The following is a 24,600-nucleotide window of genomic DNA, read 5'->3' as shown; positions in this document are numbered from 1 at the left end:
CACCTGCTTAAAAAAAAGGTATTAGAGATGAAAGCAACTGGTGTGAATATGACAAAAAAGCAATGCAATCTCCAGTCGGCAGAGGAGAAGAGGTCACTTTATGTCTGGGTATCTTTTCTAAAGCACAGGTGCTAGCTATCTTTGATTGACAGCCCAAAGATTAGACTCTTTGAGCTCTATATCAGCAGGTGTAAATGGGCCAGGGTGAGTTTAAATACGTGTATTGGAGTGGACTGGCTCCAGGACCGGGAAAGATGACTGAAGACGAATGAGAGGACGATCGAATCCACCACAAAATGCTATTTAAAGAGAATGTCAGTAAACTATTGCACTCACTTGAGATAGTTACTGAAAAATGTGAACACTGTCATTATTTACTCACCCTCATGTCATTGTAAACCTGTATGACTACCTTAGGAACGACATGAGGGGGAGTAAATAATGACAGTATTTACATTTTATGTGAACTATCGCTTTAAAAATGCTTGCCAACTTTACACCCAGTAAAATATACGCTGGCAAGATATTCAGAGAGAGTGCTAATAATAATTTCCGCCTCATTGCTTAGATGCACACACATTTTGAAAGCACATTTTATGAGTCTCAGCTGGTTTCCAATGACTTGCTGCATGCTTCCTTTGGTCTGTCAGGGAAAGTGACAGTGTTGTCTAATTTGAGGACAAAAATATGGCCTAAAAAATGGAAGAAGCAGCTGGTTATCACGAAAATGTCACACCAAGGCAGGGTCATACAAACTGATAGTTTGAAACACAGCAAAAAGAAAGGTTCTTAGAAGGTTCTGCAATTCAAGGACGTCACAAAACTATAAAAGGTAGTAATGCTTTTATCTAAACATCCATTTATACTCTGTAAGAATGATATTATGAAGACAATAATTGTTTTGCATATGTTTGCAAAATGAAATTATAATTTAATGTAAATGATATACTGTGTATATCAGTGGCGAATGGGGACCCTTGTGTTATGTTGCGGGTCAATTTGACCCGTTTCGATTTTCTAGTTGTTGGAAATACTGGTTAACCTTTGTTTTTTTTTCTTGATATTTTGTGACTTTCTCATTTATCATGATGAACGTGCATGCAAAGTTTCAACATGCTGATGTGTTTTGACATATACAAACAAAATTACTATTACGTTTGTGATGTTCGTGGGTCAATTTTTTTTGTTTTTTTGGAAAGCACTTTGGTTCACCTTGAGTGTTGTAAAGGGCTGTGTAAATAAATGTTGATTGATTGATTGTATGTAAGGGCACTTCAACTCCAGTTCTAACGTGCAAGTGTATCTAAAAGATCTAACCCTAACCAAACACACTTGAAAAAGCTAAAATCACAGTGTTTAGAATTATTTGCAAATTACAGATGAAAATCTTTGTCAGACACAGATAGTAAAATAAGCTCTCATTTTAATATTCAAGATATCTAAAATACCTAGCTTTTAACCAAAACTTTTATGTAGGATTTTCAAAGGCAGCTTCACAGAGCCAAAAAATTAATAAAAAACATTTATTTGATGTATGTTTTTGTTATGTTTGGTTTCTCACTTCCCTGTGAGTGAATAATGAAACTAGGGAACTAGGTCTTAGGAAACTAGGGAAAGTTAACTTAGGAAAATTTAAAATTTTCATTATACAGCAAAATTTTATTGTTCAGTTACGATGTTCAAAGCATAAAAAGTAAAAAAAAAAAAAGTAAAAAAAAGTAAAAAAAAATGTATATGCAAAAAAAGACAGTTTTGACAAAATTGGTTTAAAAACATTTTTATAAATCATATTTTCAGATATAATGTTTTTGTAATGTTTGACAAATGTTGATTAAAAGTTTACAGTTTGTATCTAAATCTTTGTTGTTTTTCATAGTGTGATTTTTGAGGAATTGTATTGAATCCAATTAGGGTCAATTTGACCCGCTCCATAAAGGGTGTACACAGAATTCGAACAGTGCACAAGGGTTAACCGGGTATGGGTAGCGCGTCATGTCAAAAAATGTGCCCGGTGCATCTATGCTGGATGGGTTTGTAATAAGCGAGACACGTTCGCTCTAGATAGAGTGTTACCTACTCAGTTGCTTACTCTTATATGACACACAGCAACACAGCTAAAAGTATTTCTAATATGTTGGACCTTTTATTGAAATAAGCCTACATTTACCCGTTGAGACAGCACACACACCGGAGAGCTGTGATAGTGTTGTTTGAGTTCAGGGAGGTGCAACGTGTGAAAGGGGCATTTGCAAAATATGAAATGAAATGTGATTTTCGGTGTTTGGGATCTGGCAGCAACACCACATTTTTCCGTTTGGGCGAGCGATTTGTGGACAGCTTTCCCTGAGCATGAAATCCCCCATATGGCAGCAAACCAATGAGAACACGGGACAATGATGACGACACAGAGCGTAGGCGCCAAAGCTGCTGTGCATCCGCTTCCCCAAAACCCTTAGTAACTGACAGATCTGAAGAAAATGACGGTAGTTTGGTAAATAAATAAATGACGGACAGTTGCATACGTATTACCAACATTTTCTCATTTAAGCTTTTTGGTACAACTCAAACAAGATAAATTATAGTAGTGATAATATTAATTAGCAAGTCCTCAAATGGCTTGGGTATGCAGAGCATTCGCAGCGTATATGGACTGCAATCCCCATATCTGTATAATATATATATTAATATAGTACTACATAAAGTAATTTATGTACTACATCAAAAGTAAATGACCAAAATATTACCTGTGCAAAAAATATATTAATATTTATAAACAATTACATTTAAATGTAGCCTATTAGTTTATACATTTAATATAACAGTTATGCGCAAATAGTTTAACGCAAATACAAACTGTACGTTCTGAATGGTTTAATGTCTGTCAATAGCAAAATTCTGGACTCGTATGGTATGGCTCGCCTCCCTTCTTCATTTCAAGTCTGAGACTATTTAGATTACAAAACATTGTTCAGTCTGATTAAGCAGTTTGAGGTGTTTTCATAGCACAGGCAGTACTAGGCGAGTTACGTGCCAAAGATTAATACTTAGGATTAGGAATTCATCCAAATCCTAAGCATGAGCAATAGCCTAGTGATGCTAGTCTTAGCAATTAGCGCTAATTACTGTAATCAGGAAATTGTAATTGACAATTGTAATAAACATGAATGAGAAAGAGTCTAATTTGCATAGTTCTGTGTCAAAAACTGACCATTTCTAACACCCTCACTCCATCGTGACTAAGGTATCACTGCAACAATGTCAAAACAATGTGATGACAGAAGCTTCCTGCTGAACAGCCAGTTTCTGATGCTGACGCAGCACTCGCAGGCCGGCTAATGTTGAGACGCTCCGTAAGGGAGTCAGCTCAAAACTGCCAGTGCTGCTGACTGCATACTGGACCTCTGTCAAGCCTTAAAGCTTAAAGCAAGAGGCATTGTGCTATGTTTAATAACTACTAACATGTGACAACCCAAAACTCCTCAGCAGAACAGAGACAACATTCTATATTTAACCCTTTTATGTATAACATCTACTACAGACAGAACGCCTATTTTTAGCCTGGCTAACAGAGATGAGCTTTTTGTAGACACAGCCAAATAGATTTCTGACTGACTTAAAAGCATCAGTTAAGATGAAAATTACAAACCAGTAAGGAATGTATTGCATCATATTAAACAAATGTTTTATTTTAAAGAAATGTGTGTGTGTATTAGTCATATCGATTAATCGCGATTAAAAGTTTGTAAATATATATGTTTATGTATAAATAGGCTACACATATACACACAGTGTATATATATGTATATATATATATTTATACACGTTTTTCACAATTAATCGATTTGACAGCACTAAATGTATACATCATATTTTATATTATATTTTCTTTCTATATTGTTATATCACTTCTTTCATATTTTATATAGAAATATGGTGCTAAAAATAAACATTTAATTAACAAACGAACATAGAAATGAAAGTTTATGCAACTAAAATGTAACATTTAACACAAAAAGATATATCAAATTATATATAAAGTTACACATAAAGAATACATTTACAGAAAGAAAATTACATATACATTTTTATAATTATATATTAAATTCGTATTTAAATATTTGGTTGTTAAATTAAAATTTATTTTATATAAAATATACTTTTATACTTATATTATATACAAATTTAATAGACAAATATTTAATTATATTTAATAAATAAGTATTTTCTTTATTTATATCCAACATTTATTTTTTTATAACATGTTTTAATAAAAATACATTGCTAAAAACAAAATTAGTAATTGTTGTGGTGGGGCAAGTGAAAATATTGACAGCCGGAAAAAAATCTGAACTGCTAAAAAAAAATCCTACAAAATTTGCATCCAAGGGTTAAATCAAATTAAAAACCCTGACAGACTCTGTAAAACATCAGTTTGTTTAATAGCAATGTCTAGCTGGCTCTGTCTGACGCTGTTCATACCTCTTTGACCTGGTGCAGTCCTGCAGGGTGCTGACTGCAGGCCCGGTGGCTGGCGGTGGGGGACTTGTGGTGGGTGATGGAGATGACAGAAGCGGGCGTCCCGTGCTGGGGGGTCTGTCTTTGGGCGGAGATGGAGGAGCACTGTGGGACGGGGTGTGGGTGCAGGGAGAAGCTGCGGGTCCGGCCGGATGAGGAGGAAGAGGAGGTGTTGCAGGAGGAGGAGGAGGTGCAGCCCTGAAAGAGACAGCAGCAATGGCAGCAGGAACGAGAGGAAGAGCAGCCGCCCAGACCTCGCTTCCCCACGGGCACAGGAACAGGCCCTGTGCCACCAGCACGGTCTACCATCACGCAAAAGAGCATCATCGGCCTGAAACGACCAAGACAGCAGCCACGTAGAGACAGGGAGGGGGAGAGGAAGCAAGCGCATCGCATCGCATCGCATGGTGGAAGATGAGAATATGAGACGGCAGAGAGAGGAGGAGAGAGAGCTTCCTGTGGAGTCCTGTTCTCCGCAGCAGAGAGATAAAGGTTGTCACTCGTTTCAAATGCTTTCATCTCTAAAAGCTACACCTCAGAAATGCAATCTCATTCCATCAAAGCTAATCATAGACATCATCATTTTTCCATGATTCACAAAAGCATTTAGTGCGCTGCTGATGAAAAACGCGCAAAGGCAAGTGTCTAATGCATGCTTCACAAATGTCACTAAAATGCAAGTCTAACTAGATTTATACTTTGTTTAAAACAATGAGCAAAACTTTCTTCTACAATGCTTCTGGGTTTACTGAAGACTTGGGAGTGTATTTTACCGCTCTGCTTCATGGCTTTTACAAACGATCGTTATTCTCATCCATAGTTTGGGTCGATTATTTAATGTGCACTACCATTCAAAAGTTGGGGTATTTTATTTTTACAATTACTTATATTTAAAACAAATGCTTTTCAAAAATATGAAGCAGATCAACTGTTTTCAACATTGATTATAATAATGTTTCTTTAGCAGCAAATCAAAATGATTTCTGAAGGATCATGTGACTGAAGACTGGAGTAATGATGCCGAAAATTCAGTTTTGCCATCATAGGAATAAATTACATTTCAAAATTCATTCGAATAGAAACCATTTATTTAAAATTGTAATAATATTACACAATTTTACAGTTTTTACTGTATTTTTTTAATCAAATATATGCTGTTTCTTTAAACTTTCTTTTCATCAAAGACTCATTAAAACAAGTATCATGTTTTCCACAAAAATATTAAATATAAACAGAGGATGTGGTTAGGTCAAAATAAAACAAAATGTAATAGCACCTGTGCATTCATACGAAACTACAGGGAACATTGCACTCCTGGGAGTTTCAAAATGGACTCTTAGGCTGGATGAAGATCGCACTCTTTGATACGGCCCAAAATGAGATCACACTACGAGGTTTTCTGTGCAAGCCGGAATGAGTATTTTATTCAGGTCTGATGGAGCTCCCCCACCCTTTATGTTTGCAGTCAAACGGCAGCCCATTGTACAGACGTCTAAGATTTCAGCTGTGATTTAAAACCACAAAAAGATTGTGTGTGTGTGTGTGTGTGTGTGTGTGTGTTATTATATAGTAGCCCCTATTGGAATTTTAAGTTTACTTGATTATAATTCCTACCCAATGGGAGTCAAAGACAGACCTATGAACCGTAGGAAAATGATGAAAATTGGCATACTTTGAGTGATGGTAATGAATAGTAATCTAAACCAACTTTGGGCCAACTCTATAGCACCACTACTAGTTCAAAAATTCACTTTTCAAATAGTTATAACTTTTGAACCCTTTGATCTGGAAAAATGAAACTTAGTGCACCTGATTCCTCTCATCATGCTGATCACATTCAAAAACTTACATTAAGACTCTGCCCATTACAGTAGTGGCCATTTAGAAAGGACAGTATTAAATTTTTTTCGCCACTCCTTAAAATTTTGTCCAATTCATACGAAAATTGGCTCAGATTATTTTTGGACTGAGCTGCACAGAAATGACAGATTTTTTTTATTGAACTTAGTTCAAAAGTTGTATTGTAGCTGACTTAACGAGGTAGACCCAAAATTGGTTCAGAGGCTGTATCTCGGCCAAACTTTGATCAATCAAAATGAAAATTGGTAAACTTCATTGGAACCGTGATCTGAGGGTCCATGCCAAATTTGTGAACAGCGCCACCTACAGGTCATGGGATCTGGAAAATGGCTATTTTTGCTAATAACTGTTGAACATTTGAAATGTTGAAAATCATGATCTTGGTGTCTATGGATTCCTTGTGTCATGCCAAATCCGATGATACCGTCTTTTAAACGATTTGACATGTCCTGAAGATACCTGAGAAGTTTGAACACAGCGTGATCTAATGTTCTAGAGATATAAGTTTTTTTTTTTGCAAAAACGCTTATAACTTTTGGAAACATAGTTCAAAATGTGATTTCTTTGTGTCATTATGTTCCTTGGTTTATGCCAATTCCGACGATATCTCGTTTATCATTTTCCAAAAATGTGTCTGTCTGCCAAATTGAAGCAAATGAAAAGCAGTTTTTTCGCTACTGCGACAAATTTTGCCCAGTTTTGTCCAAAGATTTACACGCACAGAAATTACTGAACAAATTTTTGATATTCGTTACCGTTCCTGAGAAATATCTCTCCAAAGTTGACGCTGCCTGTGTTTGTTATCTTATGCTAGTTAGCTTAGCATGCTAGTTGGTTAACATGCTAACCAGTTGCCATTCTTTCTAATGTGGCTCTCTTCAGCTATCAGATTAACCATAAACGACATTAGGATTAAGTTATTTTAGCATGCTAATCTGGTTAAAATATTAAGTCATGCTTTTGTGTGCTCATTCTAACACCGAAGGCTCTCCTCGGCAGCCTGGTGAAACAGCGACCATTCAGGTCGTGGGATCGAATCCTGTTTGGCACATGCCTAGACGACAAGAGGTACTGTGGCCAGCTTTTGGCATCTCTGTGAAAACACGTCTTTCCAGTGGCACAACAAGATGAGCGACAGGAACCTGACCCATAGATTGTGAGTCTGAGTCCCATGTGGGGCAACTTAAAAAAATTGTGTGTAATGTTGTGTAAATAGAGCCAATAGCTGCGGTTTTGCCTTCATAAACTCAAGTCTCTGTAAAATTAAACAAACCGTTGTATGAGTGGCATGCTGTTTAAAGCAACATCTATCTAAAATTATAACCTTTTTGTAAGTTGACAAAATTACATAATGCAAAAACATAATAGTACCGTGCTAACACTGCAGCAGGTAATAATTAGATTCAGTGCAGTGCCAGTAAATAATTAAATATATACACCAATTATTACAGTTATGTTTAAAATTAAAAATAAGTAAACTGGGTATAAAGAATCCATGGAGCATCTGTTGCATGCATTATGGATTTAGTCATTAAATGAATAAATATAACACACTGGTTATTTGGCCTTAGGCCGATGATGAAGACAAGGCCCAGATTTCCGTGGTTTCAAATGACTTTCCTTATAATGTGATTATAATGTGATTAATCAAATAGACTGCAAGGATTTTTCTTCTTTTAGAATACATTAGCAGCTAACACTGGGTTGTGTTATTAGACTACCATTTGTTGGTCATATATTGAAAATGAATGCTAATAGAAGTCAAACAATGATTCAGCCTCAAGGCTAAATTCCATTCCATTTAACCCACGCTCTAAATTAGTGGATAATGCTGGTCTCACCTATATGTAAACACTCATTTTCAGATCTGGCTGGAGTTACCATCATTTTCTGACACTCAAGAGCGCTGAAAATTACAATAAATAATTGGAAAAAACACCATCTGTCTGAACCAGTGTCGAATGTGTATTTCAGCATTTAACATTAACTTTTAGGCTACGAAACAAACATTTTGCATCTTGAGGCATGTTTAAATGACACGTTTTTAAGGAGGCGAACGCTTAAAGATTAACTCAGTAAAGGTTAAACATACAAATCACTATCTGTTCAAAGTCAGACAATAGTGGGAAACAATGCGTGACAAGCAGTGTGTTTTTGTCACATGGTATGTGAACTGACACAATAAAGATAAGTCTGTTTCTCCTCTCAGTATCAAACTGTTGCATATATTTTTGGACAAAGATAAACCGTGCCATGTGGATAAAAGAGAAATGAGTCTACACTTACAGTAAATGATCATGTCAGGCGAGCTGTTACCTGTATAAATCATATCCATACAGCAGTTTTATTGCTCACTGAATTATAATAATCATAACTAAAACCTGTGAATAACAATAGCAATTCTGTATATATGAGCATGATTATAATATTAGAATACTTCTTCACATTTTCTGAAGAAAATGTCACAGAAGGCTCCATCAATGCAATGTTGTTATTTGTGAACTAAAACTACCATTTTTTTTCACCTGTTGTATCATCCGCAAATCGCAGGTAAAAAAGTAATAGCACATCTCAACCAAATAAGCAAACTCAAGACCTCATTGGAAATGCCACCCATTACAACGAACCTTATATTCAATCATGTGATTAACTTTATTCTCTGCTGAAAAGAGACAGAGAAAGTAAGCAGCATCACAAATCACACGACTACAGGGGCAGTTTATCATCGGAGTAGCGCCTGGAGAGGTCAGAGGAAATGGAGAGCGAGTCAGTCAGTACAGAGAATGTCTGTGTGTGTGAGAGAGAAAGAGACAAAGACAGGAAGGATGACAAGAGGCACTTACAGATAGGACAGTAAGTACATTGTCGATGACAGGGCGAACTAAATCAAAGGAGGAGAGCCTCGAGCAGACTGGTTTTAAAAGCAAAAGGGAGCGAAAGAGATGTAAAGGAAGGAAATGAGAGCACAGTGTGCCGAGTTAAATGTAACTGGGTTACCTTGGCGCTGCCGTCTGAGTGGCGTCGGGCACACAGCTGAAGCTGGGTCATCCACATCTGCTGCTCACGTGCATCACAAGCTAGAAGAAGATACACATACTAGAAATGGCCACATTCATTCATGTTGTCTCAATAGCTAATTTAATCCAATAAGTAAGGAATAATTGACGACTGGCCTTTGAATTATTTGAAAATAATGCACACCCGAGGTGGTAATGCGGCCACAATGTGAAGCGGAGTAATGGAGTCAATAATTCCACTTATTCGCTACCACACCTCAAGACATTGTTCAGATGTTGAATTTTAAGACATTCAAGACATCATATTTTTGACCTTGAAACGCTCGTGTGTGTAGGATTAATTTCTTACGCATCTCATTCCACGCTTCCATTGCTAATTCCAAAACGTAATTTTAGAGCTATAGTAACGGAGGCTTGAGCCATTGACAGCAGACTAATGAGAGAGAGAGAGAGAGAGAGAGAGAGAGAGAGAGAGAGAGAGAGAGAGAGAGAGAGAGAGAGAGAGAGAGAGAGAGAGAGAGAGAGAGAGAGAGAGATTAAGCGTGTGTGAATTACCTGAGTCTGTGCATCTCTCAACAGAGTTCGGAAGCAGCAACTCTACTAATAGCGAAACTATACGTTTACCTGCTTCAAGAACAGCGCCATTACTACCTCGCTAGAGAGAAATGTCATGTAGCTTTTAAGTTGCTAAACTATTTTACTCCAAAAAAATCATCAGAGCAGCGAAGACAACAGGCTTCTGTGCGAGTGTGTGTCCGTACTGTATGTGTGCTCGTTTGAGTGGGAGAGAGAGCAAGAGAAAGAGACTTTCTCTCGCTTTCTGTACATAATAAAACATAATTTTGTGGCAAAAAACAAACAAACATGGAAATAATTAGTCTTTTTTATCCTATGAAACCAAATGTCATAAGCTTTATGATTTTCAGTGAATAATTATTAACATTTCGGCACACGCTGAAGTTGCATATCAGACAGGGTTTTTATATGGCCTATGATAAACCATTAGGTATTGTATGGTTACCCAGGTAGAACAAATGCAAGTATTTTCACCGACACAAGACCAAAAAACTCAATTTGTGGCTTGTCTGTTACCTGGGGTAAGATTGAGGGAAGGTGTGAAATGAGAAAAACAGCACCTGAAGATTATCATTTCAGAAGACTGGAACACTGGGAGCAGACGAGGCTTTGTCAAACTTCTGGGAATAACGCTGGAGGTGACAGCTTATTTCCTGCGAAATTCATCCTCTCACAACCTCTCCGAAATTGCCTTTGTTACAAATGGCCGATTTGGCTGGTGGCATTTTGCTTGTAAACTCCTGATACAGTCTAAATGAGTTCTCAGAGTCACCCCGAACTGACAGAGAATTTTGATGTAAAACCATCATAAAAAATTGTGGCACACAGTGAATGCCAACCATGAAAAAACTCTAGGCGTACTTGAGATGACAGAGAGAAACAGAGAGAGGGAGAAGTATAGAGATCTAATCTGATGTATAAGTAGCTGGCGGGAAAGAAAGGGTGAGCGTGGACAACTAAATCACAGATAAAGAGGGATGCCTGAGGGGAAAACAGTTTTCAAAGAGATTCTTCCTTAAGAGACATAGCACGAGGTGACTCAAGTTAAAGGATGATTGAGGCGGGAGGGATCAAATCGGACACAAATGACCATGTTAAAAGCAAAAGCAAAAGATTCAAACCCACGAAGACGAGAGGACACTCACCCCGCAGTTTGAAGAGATCTCCATTCGCAGCATAGACTGTGAACATGAAGGGAAACTCGTCGCTTAGGGCCACCGAGGAGCCAATGAGGGGCAGAGACCCTCGTGGCTTCTGGTCCTTATTGTGCTCGTTGATGAAATACTGAAGTTGGCCAAGCTCAGGGTCCAACACAAAGTACCTGCATGACGAAAGACAGAGAGGAGAAGATGATGACATTACAACTAACCTGGATTTTGACAGCGAGTGATGCCTGATGTGTTCTGAGTGTATTGCATTATATGCATTTTCTAGGGTGTTCTCGTTGGTTTTGCTATGAGGTTGCTCAAATTTTGAGTGGTTGAAAATTCTAAGTCTGATCGCTTAGAAAAGTAGCAGGACTTCTTCTCAAAATGCTGCAAGAATTAAGGTATTATTTATGTCCGTAACAGAAACCTGTCGGGCGAGTTACAATATGCACCAAAGTTTAATACTTCAAAAGTATGAGCAGTAGTAACAGTGATGCTTGCCTTAGAAAACACAACATACATGCAGTATAACTGGCCTACAACAAAAAGCTTATGAGAGCTTTACGGTGGCCATTATTACTGTCTCTCTCTCTTTCTATCTCATTATTCGTGATGCATTACATGCCATGTCTGGTTCCCCACTGTCAGAGCCAACCAGAGAGGTGCTTTATACGGGATCGTAACTCTGCAGGGAATGGATTGTAATCACACGGTTTGGGTGCTATAACACAACAGCCACCCTCTTAGTAAAAAATGGATGTGCTGCCAGTTTCTCTTCCACAGTCTCTCTGATGGGGTCTCTGAAAGCTAGGCATACACACATCATTATTTTAAAGAGCAGCTAAAAGTATGAAGATCAAAGCAGCAACAAATGCATTGCTTTTGATGGTGCAGGACAGACAATCACTGTGGACCTTTGGTGACATTTGCTTACCCCAGTGTGAAAAAAGAACATTGTGTTATACCGCATCACCCTTTAAAAAATATACCCCCAGTTTCACAGACAAGGCTTAAGCCTAGTTCCAGACTAAAATGCATATTTGAGCTTTTTTAACTGAAAATCTTACAATATGTCATTGCCATTGTTTTGTCTAAAGATGCACACCAGTAATGTTTCAATCTAAGGCAAGTTTATAAAAGCTACTTAAATGTCCTAATTAAACTAAGACCTAATTAGACCTAGTTTATTCTATGGCCTGGTTTCACAGGGCTTAGATTAAGCTAGGATTAGGTCTTAGTTTAAAAAAAATTAAAATATACATAAATTGTTATACATTTTAATAACATGTTTACTTTTTTATGTATTTACTTTTGGTCACATTTCACACACACACACACACACACACACACAGACACAGACACAGACACAGACACAGACACAGACACAGACACAGACACAGACACAGACACAGACACAGACACAGACACAGACACAGACACACACACACACACACACACACACACACACACACACACACAGACACAGACAGACACACACACACACACACACACACACAGACACAGACAGACACACACACACACACACACACACACATATACACATATACACATATATATATATATGCTGGTACCATGGCACAATGTATTGTATAATACGTTATAATACCATTTCTATATTATTTACATGCTATTCAAAAATGCATGGTTTTACAAAGAATAGCTTGACATATTATGTGACATAATCAAACTCGAACTGTGCTAACATGCTCACATGTGTGTCTGTCAGTGGGGGAATTAATTACATTTGTGATAGACATTCTCTTAGCGGTTCTTTTCAGCAAGTTATTCTCTCCAAGGCCCAATTCTCATCAGGTCAAAATATTGAGTGGTGTGGAAACCTCTCTCTGTTATACACACACACACCCACAAATCATTAAGCACTAAACAGTGACTAGTGCTGGGGTTAACGTGAGGGCTATTTCTGAGCCATTGCGGAGGGCCAGTAACCCTGATGCTCGTTATTTGCTTGGCCTGTTTCCTTATCGATCGTTGGACTAAGCAAGAGAATGAGCACAACATTATAGATGTGAGGGATTTCCCATCACGGATGAGTCATAGTCTCTCTCCCAGATGAAAGAGCCTTAACTGTGGGCTGTGCTGCACTCAACCCTGCAGAACACACAACCATGAAATCCGACAAAAACAAAAAACCTCCTGCTCTCAATGAGAGGCTCTTGCTTTGGAGTGTTTCTGCACAGCTCAGCTGTTAAAGGACTCATTTCACATTTAGATTCCTGACTACAAATAGACACTTACATTTTTGGGAAGGTCCTCTAAAACATAGGACTATTAATGAAATCATGATATTTTGATGTGTTTTTAAAAAGCAGAAAACTTTCCAGATTAGAGTTTGTGTCTTTTGTAGAGATACAACCAGTATACTAAGCATACTAATGCAATTACACTATATACAATCTGCAATAAGACTGTAGGATAAATCAAATCATAAGACAATCGCCTATTACATAACACCAGAACTTAGATAACAGGTAGGCAAACTAAGAGGTGGGATCTTCTATCTCAATAGATTGCATCAGATTTTACAAAATGCAACATTACTGGAGTCTTATTTGATAAAAATATTTTATTTTATATAATATAGAGTGATGTCCAAATCAAAAACCTTTAGGAGAATCATCAAACAAAGATTTGACATTCTGTATAAGACATTCTATATACAGAATATATAACCAAACTGTTTACTTCATGCATGATGTCATAACGGATCGACATCAATTTCATTATTCATTTATATTGTGCTATATTTGACCAAAACTTAAGATGCGATGGAAGTACGAGGATAAAGCTGCCCATATGCTCAGCATCAACAGGGGGAGAATCCCACAAATTTAAACAGTGAAAGATATAATTTCATTCATGCATAGCGTCATATTGCATTGGAATAGACCGCTTTCTTTGCATTGCTGGAAGATGACGTGTCTTCATTCTTTGATCCAGATACTGATGTCATGAAAATGAAGGAATGATATGATCAGAAATGTGAACAATCTTCATCATATTGGACTAATAAACCTGCCACATTTAGTAAGGGTTTAAAAGTTGTAAAGAGTGAGCAAACGCCCAAAAAAAACTCTTTACCTGCTCTGCCAACCTTGTAATAAATTGGTGTATTTGTTCAAAATCCCCTCCAAGTGTCTCTTCTGGGTCTGAGATGGATGAGAGTCCGAAACAGCCCCTGATCCCGGACTATACGAGCCGCTTCTTGCCTGTCTCTGTGCGGGATTCCCCAGATCCGCGGAACACTTTCCTTTACTGCTCCCTGAATGCGACATGTTCAGTGTTTTTTCCATGATTATTCCAAACTCTGGATCATACAATATGACGATTCAAAATCCAAATCCACAGTTTCAAAACCAAACCAAAGATACTGTTAAAATGATCATCGTATGGAGAGGACGTGATTGGAGATTACTTTCATTTTTTTATCTTGCTGCCTTGCCTTGGACTCTTTAATGGGCTTCTCTGTGTTTCCATTGGAATCAGTGTGTGGTCACTCCCCTCCCGCTCTCCTCAAACAGGAATGCTGCATCAGGAAGGCGAGACGAGTGAACGCAAAGCCACGCCCCCTCATTATCATAGGCACGAAGAAATAATAAAATGAATGAAAAAAGTGAAATAATAATAAATAAACGAAATAAAACAATACAAATTAAATAATGAATAAGTATAAAAATATTCAACAAATTATAAAAAACTCACCTTATCATTTATTTATTTATTTAAAATGAACTCTCTTGAAAAATGTACTTTCACTAGTAATTAATTTGTAGACTAATTATGTTGCAAGTGGCCGACTCATTTGTCTTTCTGTCGCTAATTTCTGCTAGCTACTTAAGATTAACTTATGATTTATATTTTCAACATTTTTTTTCTGTATTTTGTTATTTTGTGTACGTTGGGGTGAAAATTATACTGTGATGTCGTAATTAATAATAACAATAATAATTTCCACGCAAAAAATAATTTCCATTCATTTTTTTGTGTTTTCATATTTTAACATTTGTAATTTGTGTGTGTGTGTGTGTGGGGGGGGGGGGATAATTTCCATTCATGTTTTTATATTTTCATATTTTAGCATTTGAAATTGTGGGTCTGAGACAAAAGTAGATCAAAGTCTTTACAAAAAAAAAGGCTAAAACAAAAGATAAGCAGTAAAAAAGTTTCCAGGTTTTGACCACCACATTGCAAAAAGAAAAGGATGGAATAGGTGTAAATGTTGTTACTTCTATGAGCAACATGTGAAAAAAAGAAAGAAATTAAGAAAGAAAGAAAACTATGAGGATGCATTAATTTAATGGATATTCATATAATGAGCTATAGGTTTACTGAATAGGCTATTGTTAATTTTTTTTTTTAGGTTTAAATCTGCTCAAGTAGAATGGATAGCCTAATTATTTCCATATAGTGCTATACACATAAACTGAATTAAATGATCCTCCAATGTGTGTCAATGTTTTTACAGCAACTATTTTAATCATCTAAAAGAAACCTGTAGAAATGAGAGAGAAAACTACAACTCCCAGAATTCCTAGATATCATTGATGACGCAGTCAAAAGTGGACCACCACGTTCCCTCCCACCGAGAAACTGCTTGACTTTATAGTATTATTGCCTATATTGTTTACTTGAAACATTTATCCACTAGTTGATCGCAAAGGTGGCGATGGCTGCTCCGCTGAAAGTATGTATTGTTGGTTCAGGAAACTGGTGAGTATGAACGTGTAATGATTAGATATGATCAATATGTGATTGGTAATGAGATTAATATATAGAACATATGGCGTGGACCAACTGCTATAGCTCAGACAGTACTTACATTAACTGGAGCACAAGTTTAATTGCCTGCGTATTCATATCGATGTTCAGGTCCATATGTTAAACATTGTTATTCTGGGCAAAATCAAGTGATTAATGGAGCTGCATGCTGCATAACACTCATTTGATTGCAGCTGGCAAAACAGATTCTCAGGGTTGTAAACCCTGCTTGAAACGTCTCAGTGAACTGCTGTTTAACAACAGACTGGCATTTTGATTAAATATACTGTTGTGTTGTACTGTGCCAAGGGGCTCCGCTATTGCAAGAATTATTGGCTCCAATGCACAGAAACTCCAGTGCTTTGCCACAACAGTCAAGATGTGGGTGTTTGAAGAAACGGTCAATGGGAAAAAGCTTTCTGAGATCATCAATACAGAGCACGAGAATGTCAAGTATCTTCCAGGCTACAAACTCCCAGAGAATGTGGTAAGACAGTGGGTGGGGTGCGTAAATATTGTTTAATGCTAGCTTGATCTGATGTGGAAATAAGTGTCAGATTAATGGTGTTTTTCCGGTAGGTTGCTGTGCCGCAGCTTCGGGATGCGGCGGATGGTGCCGACCTCCTGGTTTTCGTGGTCCCTCACCAATTCATCCGGAAACTGTGCGATGAGATGGTCGGCTGCGTTTCGGAGAAGGCTCGTGGAATTACACTAATCAAAGTGAGAATACTCTGCAAATCTGCATTGTGCAGAATTGACTTGTATTGAAAGGCTTCCTAAGCTATACTGAAGAGGGAAGGTTTTATTATGGGGTAGTTAACTTGTGGCCTAATGGTTAGAAAGTTGGACTTGTAAGGTTTGATCCTCAATACCGGCAGGAAATGGCTCACCCAACCACTAATCGCTCCCCGAGTGTGTTCACTACTCACTGCTCTTAATGTGTGTGACTGTGCACTAATTCAATCCCACAATGCACCACAATACCGAGTGTACAACCGATGTATGCTCAACGGCTAGAGAATACCCATAATGCACTGTGAGGGTCGCACACTGAATGAATTCCCCTCGTCTGACCAGAAGATGGTGCCCGCAGCTGAATTGTCCCTCCATCAATTTTCAAAATTCGCTGGTCCAATGTGGGTATAGCGTAATACCATACAGGTATAACTTCCTTTTTAATTGATTGTTAAATTGTTTAATTAAGGTTTATACATAGTTTCCATGACAGAGTTCAAGATAAATCTTTTCATCTTATTACTGGAGCTGCAAGTTTGCTAAATTTCAAACGATTATTAAACAGCAAGCACAAACAATGCAAAAGCAGCAGCCCTTCCGGCACACTCGGTGTCCGAATTCGCTCACTCATCATTCACTCCCTCCAGTGAACTATATTAGTGGACTAATGTAAAAAATAGTGATTGGGGGTATAGGGGGCTATTTCGGACACAGCCCAAGTTTTGGTCAAACCTTGAGAATCCTCTTCCATGCAGACAGGATGTTCAGGACTGAAGAATGCTGAGAAGTCTCAGACTTGATGTCTTTTTAAAAGCTCAGCACAGTGCACCATATGTGGAGTGACTCATGGGTAAAAAAGGACCCTCTGTCCTGCTGGCAAAAACTCTTTGCGTGCAAATTACCTCCTGGTGCTAGTTTGTCTCCTCTGTTACTGACTATGCCACCCAGGGCTTCATCTCTGTAGTTGTACCTCACCAAATTAAACGTATCTTCTTCACTTCGCTATTTGAAAAGTAGCCTCATTACATTTCTCACAGTGTTCCGTGTTTAATTTGAAAAGATATGGTTTGTCTGTTTTCTTTTTCAGATTTCTGCCCATTTCCTGTGTACTCATTCCACCTCCCTTATTATTTTTGTTCTGCTTTGGTGTTCCTCCTCATTCTTTGAGTCATTAGGCAAAGATAGTCCTCCTAACATCTGTGTTTCAGAGTTATATCTACTGAGGGGGAAATGGTGTGACGCTACATTAAAAGAACGTTGGTGTTGATAGAATTCGCTCTTTTTTTCCTTCTCTGTAGGGCATAGATGAAGGACCAGAAGGATTGAAGCTCATCTCTGACATCATCCGGGAAAAAATGGGCATCGATGTCAGTGTCTTAATGGGGGCCAACATTGCTAATGAAGTGGCGGCCGAGAAGTTCTGCGAGAGCACCATTGGTGAGTGAATGTAAACTGAGAAAATACTGTAGATAGGGTGCTTGTAAGGAACCACATAGACCACGAACACACTGCGGGTAAATTCAGTTCACCTGTTAACGTTTAATCCTGTTCTGTATAAGTTTAATTTGCAGCAGTGACAACCGCATTTACAAAATGTTGCATTGTGTACGAAACCGAACTGGACAACCAGTTGTTAAAGGGGTCCTATTATGCCCTTTTTAGTCTAGATTTTGTTTTTGGTGTGTACTAGAATATGCTTGATTGTTCAAAAACACATTCTTTTTCACATATTTTACATTATTACAGCTCCTCTCTCCCCAGTCTGGCTCGAACGCGTCGTTAGTTCGATGAAGCCCCTCCTTCCGAAATATGAAATGTGCTGTGATTGGTTAGCTATCCCAGTGTGTTGTGATTGACACCACGTGTTTGGGAAATGCCACCCCCCTTACCTCACCGTGAGTTTCATCTGCTCAGGTGTAAATATTAAGTATGGTGTCAATTTCAAGCCTGATTCAGACTTAAGTATGTTTAATGGTTAATTTTTCTAAGGGGTGGTGAACAGTATTACAAAAGTGAGAGCTTACAAAAGCTACAGTAAACACTACATCAACACTAATGTTGGCTAGCAGGCGAGCGCAGGCAAAGCTCTGCCCTTTGTTTACATCGTAACAACAACATAAAACGTATAATTGGAACTGTTAATAGAAAATGCAATTCCAAATAATAAGACATACTTACAAGTTTTGATCCATAAACAACAGATCGTCCCGACAAAGTGAGAACTGATCCGTTTTGGGAACAGGGTGGAAAAAAACCAGCTTCTCTTTGACAGCATCAACACCGTCTTCTCTAACACAGCTCAGCCAGGCCTCATCCCATTTTTTTGCATATTCCATGGGCGGGGATTGTTTTAATGAGTAACATTATGACTTCATACGATCCGGAAAAAACACTTTGTAGTCCAAACGAGTCGTTCGTTGTAGTTCTTGGAAAGTGAATTCTGTTAAATAAAATATCTCTTTGTGGAGTGGACTTTGAGCTTCGTAACCTTGCAGGTCTTTTTTATGCTTAAACAGCAACATTACAGACTAACTAAAGTTGAAAAATTGAAAAGGCAATTTAGGATCCCTTTAATGGCATATTTAAAGGCACGTTAGAAAAATAAGACCAAACTAGTGCGACCTGCACCTTCCCACTTTAATAACTCCATAAACTTGATCACTTTATAGCAACCCCAAAAAACGCTTAGAATAAGTGGATATGGCAACACTTCAAGAGAACGCTCTGCAAAGCAGCCTTCCAAGAATAGACAAACCACGACGGCTCTGTTGGCAATGATTTAGTTAAAATAGTAGAACATAAATAAATATATATATATAACATGAGTATTTGGATACTGTAATATTACTTTGATCAAAAATAGCGGATATCAAACACACAAGGCAGCAGAACATTGCTATGGTGATTACCACAATGTCAGTCATCGCAATTTCTTGAGCAAACTGTGTTCCGTACACACACAATGAAAATATAAGGGATTCACTCTCATGTTTAAATGGGTGTACTGTAGTACACATAGTAATTTCCTCAAAAGCAGCACCATGGGAAATCTCAACAAACATTTTGTTCGATCCACAGGCAGCAAGGTGTTGGAGAACGGCCACTTGTTCAAAGAGCTCCTGCAGACGCCTAACTTCAGAATCACCGTGGTGGATGATGCTGACACAGTAGAGCTCTGTGGAGCCCTCAAGGTAAATATCAGTCTTGTCTTGCTGCTCATCCCAAGGGAAATATCTGGATGCAGGCACCTGAGATGCAGGGCTTCGGGGGCACGACTCAGACCTCTGTGTAAAGAAGAGCTTGCGCTGCTGAATTTACAATTAGATGCTGTAAGGCCGCTGTCTTCCTCCTCGTAAATACATTGTAAAAATCGTTGTAACATTGGCAAGTTTTGACAAATATTCTGGGTTATTTATAACCTAAAGAGATCTTTCATTCGCCCTCATTTCATTCCAAAACTTTGACTTACTTTCTTCTGTGGAGCATAAAAGAAGTTTTTAGAAATGTCTCGGTGGCATTATTTTTATCCATACAATGGAAATCAATGGCCACCAAAACTGTTTTGTTACCAACATTCTTCAAAACCTTTTCTGTGTTCTGCAGAGGAAAGAAAGTCATACAGGTTTGGAGTGACACGACGCTAAATAAATATAACAGAATTTCTATTAAAAAATGATGTTGCAACCCCATAATATATTATGATTTTTATTTTTATTTTTTGTAATATGTTAAATAAAGAATGTACTTTTTCCCCCCATATAATAAAAGTGAATGGGAATTTAAGCTGTCAACCTCGAAAGAGACAGAAAAGCACCATGAAAGTATCGTAAAATTTGTCCAAATGTGTCTGCCAAAGCCAAATTATAGCTTTGTTACGCTTTGATAAACAGTCCCAAATCTAACTTATTCTCTTCCTCTCCGCTGTAAATTTGTGCATCAGCTGTAAAGTTATTTCCATCATTTTTGAGGAGGGACTACTTTTCTAAGTGAATCATCTGTTGGTTATTTGTTACATTCTTTTTCTATGTAATTGTATATCTGCCATAGATTCTGCACATAGACATGTCCAGCCCAGAATATTTATGTAAAGTCCATTAGTATTTGATTTGCCAAAGTTACCAATAGGCTTTATGCCGAACGTCACATAAACAAAACAGGAAAACATGTCTCATTGCATCTGCTTGTCGGAGAAAGTGTTAACGACAGTACGAACTGACGGCGATATCTATGGACTTTTGAGGTAATCAGCAAACCTAGTTCGTTTTTTTTTTATTGTGTTGGCGTTTTATTCGATTTAAATATCTAAATGTTAGTGAGAAGAAGCAAAAGTAAAACATTTTTTAGATATCAATCTGCATATGCGATGGATGCTTATGCTTATCTTTGCTTGCTCCTTTTAAAGGCGTCTGGAGTAAAACTGCTCTATACAAAAGACCTGAAATAAAGAAAGAACCGGAAGTAATGCAACCTGTTTAAATGAATGCAGAAGTTTGTTGCGTAGAACCCCCGATTTAGATCTTACTGGTATTCTAATAACCCTTGCTTGCTTATTTCACCATTATTTTGAGCATATTAGAACAATTTCTGAAGAATCATGTGACACTGAAAACTAAAGTAATGGCTAATAAGAATTCAGCTTTGCAATCACAGGAATAAATTGCATTTTAAAATAAAAAATGATTTTAAATTGTAATAATATTTCATAATTTGACAGTTTTTAATCAAATAAATAAAGCCTTGTGAGCAAAACAAATCTTACAAATCCCAAACTTTTGAACAGTAGCGTATATAATATAGCATTTATGCTTTTATCGCTTACAAAGTTAATAGGCTGGACACTAATTTGTACCATATTTCTGGAAAGTGCTGGATGCATTGCACCATTCTGGCATTCTAATAACCTTTCCATCCTTATTTGTCCCTGTTTTAGAACATTGTTGCAGTGGGCGCAGGCTTCTGTGACGGTCTGCGGTGTGGAGACAACACCAAAGCAGCCGTCATCCGGCTGGGCTTGATGGAGATGATCGCTTTCGCCAAACTCTTCAGCAAAGACGATTCCGTGTCCTCCGCCACATTCCTCGAGAGCTGCGGCGTGGCTGACCTCATCACCACCTGCTACGGAGGACGAAACCGTCGCGTGGCAGAGGCTTTTGCCAGGACAGGGAAGGTAAACAGAAAACCCATCCGTTTCTGTTTTTCTCCACTTGCCTGATGGCATGTAATGTACGTTTTATGGATTGAAGGAAGATGCTGAGCATTAGGCACATTTGCTGATGCACAAAAGATCAATACAGATTTATTTTTCTTTCAGAGCATCGAGGAACTTGAGAAGGAGATGTTAAATGGACAAAAGCTTCAGGGACCATTGACTTCTGCTGAGGTTTATCACATCCTCAAACAGAAGGGCCTAGTGGATAAGTATGTGTAACCATTTTGTGGCTGTCATGTTATTATAACTCTATTATATATTTGCATTAGCCTTTATGTCGGTTGACATTCTCCTGACATGGTGTTCATGCACGTGACACAATACTGAATAAAAATCTAAAGTTAAAAAATTGTATCCTAGCAATACAGTCCATATAAAAGAGATCTGATTCTAGAATTTTATAATGTGCTTATTTTTGATGCATTATAAGACATTTGCAGAGTAAAAATCTCTTTTTTTTTATGTATGGAATTATTATTTCGCCGAAGCATCTGAAAAGTGTGGTGATTTTCTAGTAATTCTAGTAAACAAAATAAAAATACCAATTAAATGCTTTTAAAAAATGTGCCAGGATGTCAAAATTATAACATGATTTTAATTATTGGATAATAATTCCCATTTTAGAGAAAGTACGGACATTTGTTGCGTTTAAACTAGCTACTTGCTAATTTTAGAATGTTAATTTTATTAGAAATTTTTATTTAGATAAAAAATGATCTTACATACACTACCGTTTAAAAGGCTACATTTTAATTCAGCTAAGATGTATGAATTTGTTCAAAACAGGCATTTTATAATGTTGCAAAATTTTCTATTTCTTTCTATTCATTAAAGAATCCTGAAAGGAAATGTATCACATTTTCCACAAAATATTAAGCAGTTTGCAACATTGATAATAATAAGAACTAAGAAATGTTTATTGATCAAATCAGCATATTAGAATTATTTCTGAAGGATCATGTGACACTGAAGACTGGAGTAATGATGCTGAAATTCAGCTTTGCATCACAGGAATAAACTATGTTTTAAAATGTATTAAAATAGAAAACGGGTATTTTAAATCATATTAATATTTCACAATATAACTGATTTTACTGTCATTTTAATTAAATAAATTCAGCCTTGGTGACAATAAGAGACTTTTTCTCAAAAACATAAAAAAAATCTTAGCAACCAAACTTTTGAACAGTAGTGTACCTAATACTAGAAGGTGGGATTTGTGCTTTTATCACCTAAAAAAACAACAGGATACATTGGGATTATTCTTTATTTAACAGACTGTGTATTATTCAGAGTGACTTACAGAACATGTCTACTGCTGTGACAATCCTCCTGGAGCAACCTGGCGTTTAAATGACTCGCTCTAGGGCACAATGTTCATTGTCAAGATGCATTTACAAAATTGGTGACATCTCAAATCTGCATTATTCTCCAGGTTCCCCCTGTTCACGGCTGTTTATCAGATCTGTTTCGAGGACAAACCGGTTCAGGACATGATCACTTGCATGCAGAGCCATCCAGAGCACCTGTGAGTGTCTGACAGGGACCAGAACCCCCGGCGACTGCCCCCCTTCTCCACCCCCGTCCCCTACGGTCTGTTAGGTGCTCCAACCTCTAACACTTCTCATTTTCTATTATATACTCATACAATGTTAGATTTTAAGCTTCTCTTTTCCAGTTTTTGACTAATGGTTAGGCTTGAACTCAGGGGTTTGCCTCCGACCTCGCAGGTTTTGTGCATGACAGAATGTACGCAGTTTTTCTTTTGGAAAAGCCATGTGTTGTTCACTCTGTTTGAGCCAATATGGAGTTTTTAACTATTTTCTCTCTGTCTGACTGCCCTCTTGTGGATGGTCCACAATATCACCTCACTGACAGATGAGATGAAATGCCTATTTTTATTTTTTTTAAATGACCATAGAGAGATCTAATCATAAAAGTTCACTCCACGTCCACATTGAGAGCAACACGACGCGACTAGAATCAATGAATAGCATGAGTGTTAATATCCTGTTGAACCAGCACAATACCACTATCCTTAATAAAACAGAAAACAGGGGGGTTATTTTACACATCGTTCGATACTTTACTAAGGTTTAATACTAAGTATACACATTCATTATTTCAGTTCTGATTGTTTCATGTTGATAAATGTTGAAACTTCCATTTACACCTAACATTTTGGGAGACATTTGATTTAGATTTCTTTAAATGTGAAGATGCCTTACTGGTCAGGAACATTTCTCAGACAGTTCAAATAATACTTTAATGGACTCACTTTGGGTTTGAGGTTGTTTTGTTTTGTTTCAAATGACAATATATTCTATAAAAGGGGCTGAAATCTGTCATCTCAACTTTCCAGCAACCCCCTTTTAGGACTGAAAACTTGTTACAGAACAACATTGTTGACTACTACAACTTTTATTGTGTTAGTGTTAAAATAATACAATGTTGCATATCTAAGCTTCAGGAATGCATTAACATCTTGTTTGAAACCCCTAATCGTTGATGTAGTAATCATTCTAGCATCCTGAAAAGCTGAACAACAGTTCACGTTACCGTTTTAGTACTCACATCTTTATGGAGATTAGCATTAAAAATACTTAATCTGTAGTTGTACTATGAAAATGAAGGAATGAGATCTGTATTTTTCAAACAAGGGAGCTTGTTAGGTGATCAGCTAGTGTTTGAATCCATAATGGCCTTTTTTTAGCACTGTACTGTGCTTACAAATCGGTTAGGT

General features: G+C 37.5%; 2 protein-coding genes across 3 annotated transcripts in view; one reads left to right on the top strand and one right to left on the bottom strand.

The window, feature by feature from the left end:
* The window catches only part of osbpl10b (oxysterol binding protein-like 10b), a 53,814-nt gene extending 39,142 nt beyond the window's left edge, over positions 1-14,672 (bottom strand). The window contains exons 1-4 of one of the 2 annotated variants that reach the window (XM_056256904.1): positions 14,237-14,672; positions 11,114-11,289; positions 9,373-9,452; positions 4,480-4,713 (exon numbers count right to left, since the gene is read on the bottom strand). In XM_056256904.1, the coding sequence (XP_056112879.1) occupies positions 4,480-4,713; positions 9,373-9,452; positions 11,114-11,289; positions 14,237-14,448 (702 nt within the window). In that variant the 5' untranslated portion in view covers positions 14,449-14,672. The remainder of the gene's footprint in view (positions 1-4,479; positions 4,714-9,372; positions 9,453-11,113; positions 11,290-14,236) is intronic. The other variant, XM_056256912.1, reaches the window with a different exon arrangement.
* Positions 14,673-15,689: 1,017 nt separating this feature from the next.
* On the top strand, positions 15,690-23,933 carry gpd1l (glycerol-3-phosphate dehydrogenase 1 like). Its single transcript, XM_056256891.1, has 8 exons — positions 15,690-15,865; positions 16,223-16,400; positions 16,493-16,633; positions 17,947-18,085; positions 19,727-19,839; positions 21,579-21,815; positions 21,960-22,066; positions 23,293-23,933. The coding sequence occupies exons 1-8, from the start codon at positions 15,822-15,824 to the stop codon at positions 23,387-23,389; spliced, it is 1,056 nt and encodes a 351-aa protein (XP_056112866.1). The 5' UTR covers positions 15,690-15,821; the 3' UTR covers positions 23,390-23,933.
* The last annotated feature ends 667 nt before the right edge of the window (positions 23,934-24,600 follow it).

The sequence above is a fragment of the Rhinichthys klamathensis genome, unplaced genomic scaffold, assembly GCF_029890125.1.
Source record: "Rhinichthys klamathensis goyatoka isolate OS25496 unplaced genomic scaffold, OSU_Roscu_1.1 h1tg000006l_1, whole genome shotgun sequence".
Taxonomy (NCBI): Eukaryota; Metazoa; Chordata; class Actinopteri; order Cypriniformes; family Leuciscidae; genus Rhinichthys; species Rhinichthys klamathensis.
This window is presented reverse-complemented; position numbering and strand designations above follow the sequence as displayed.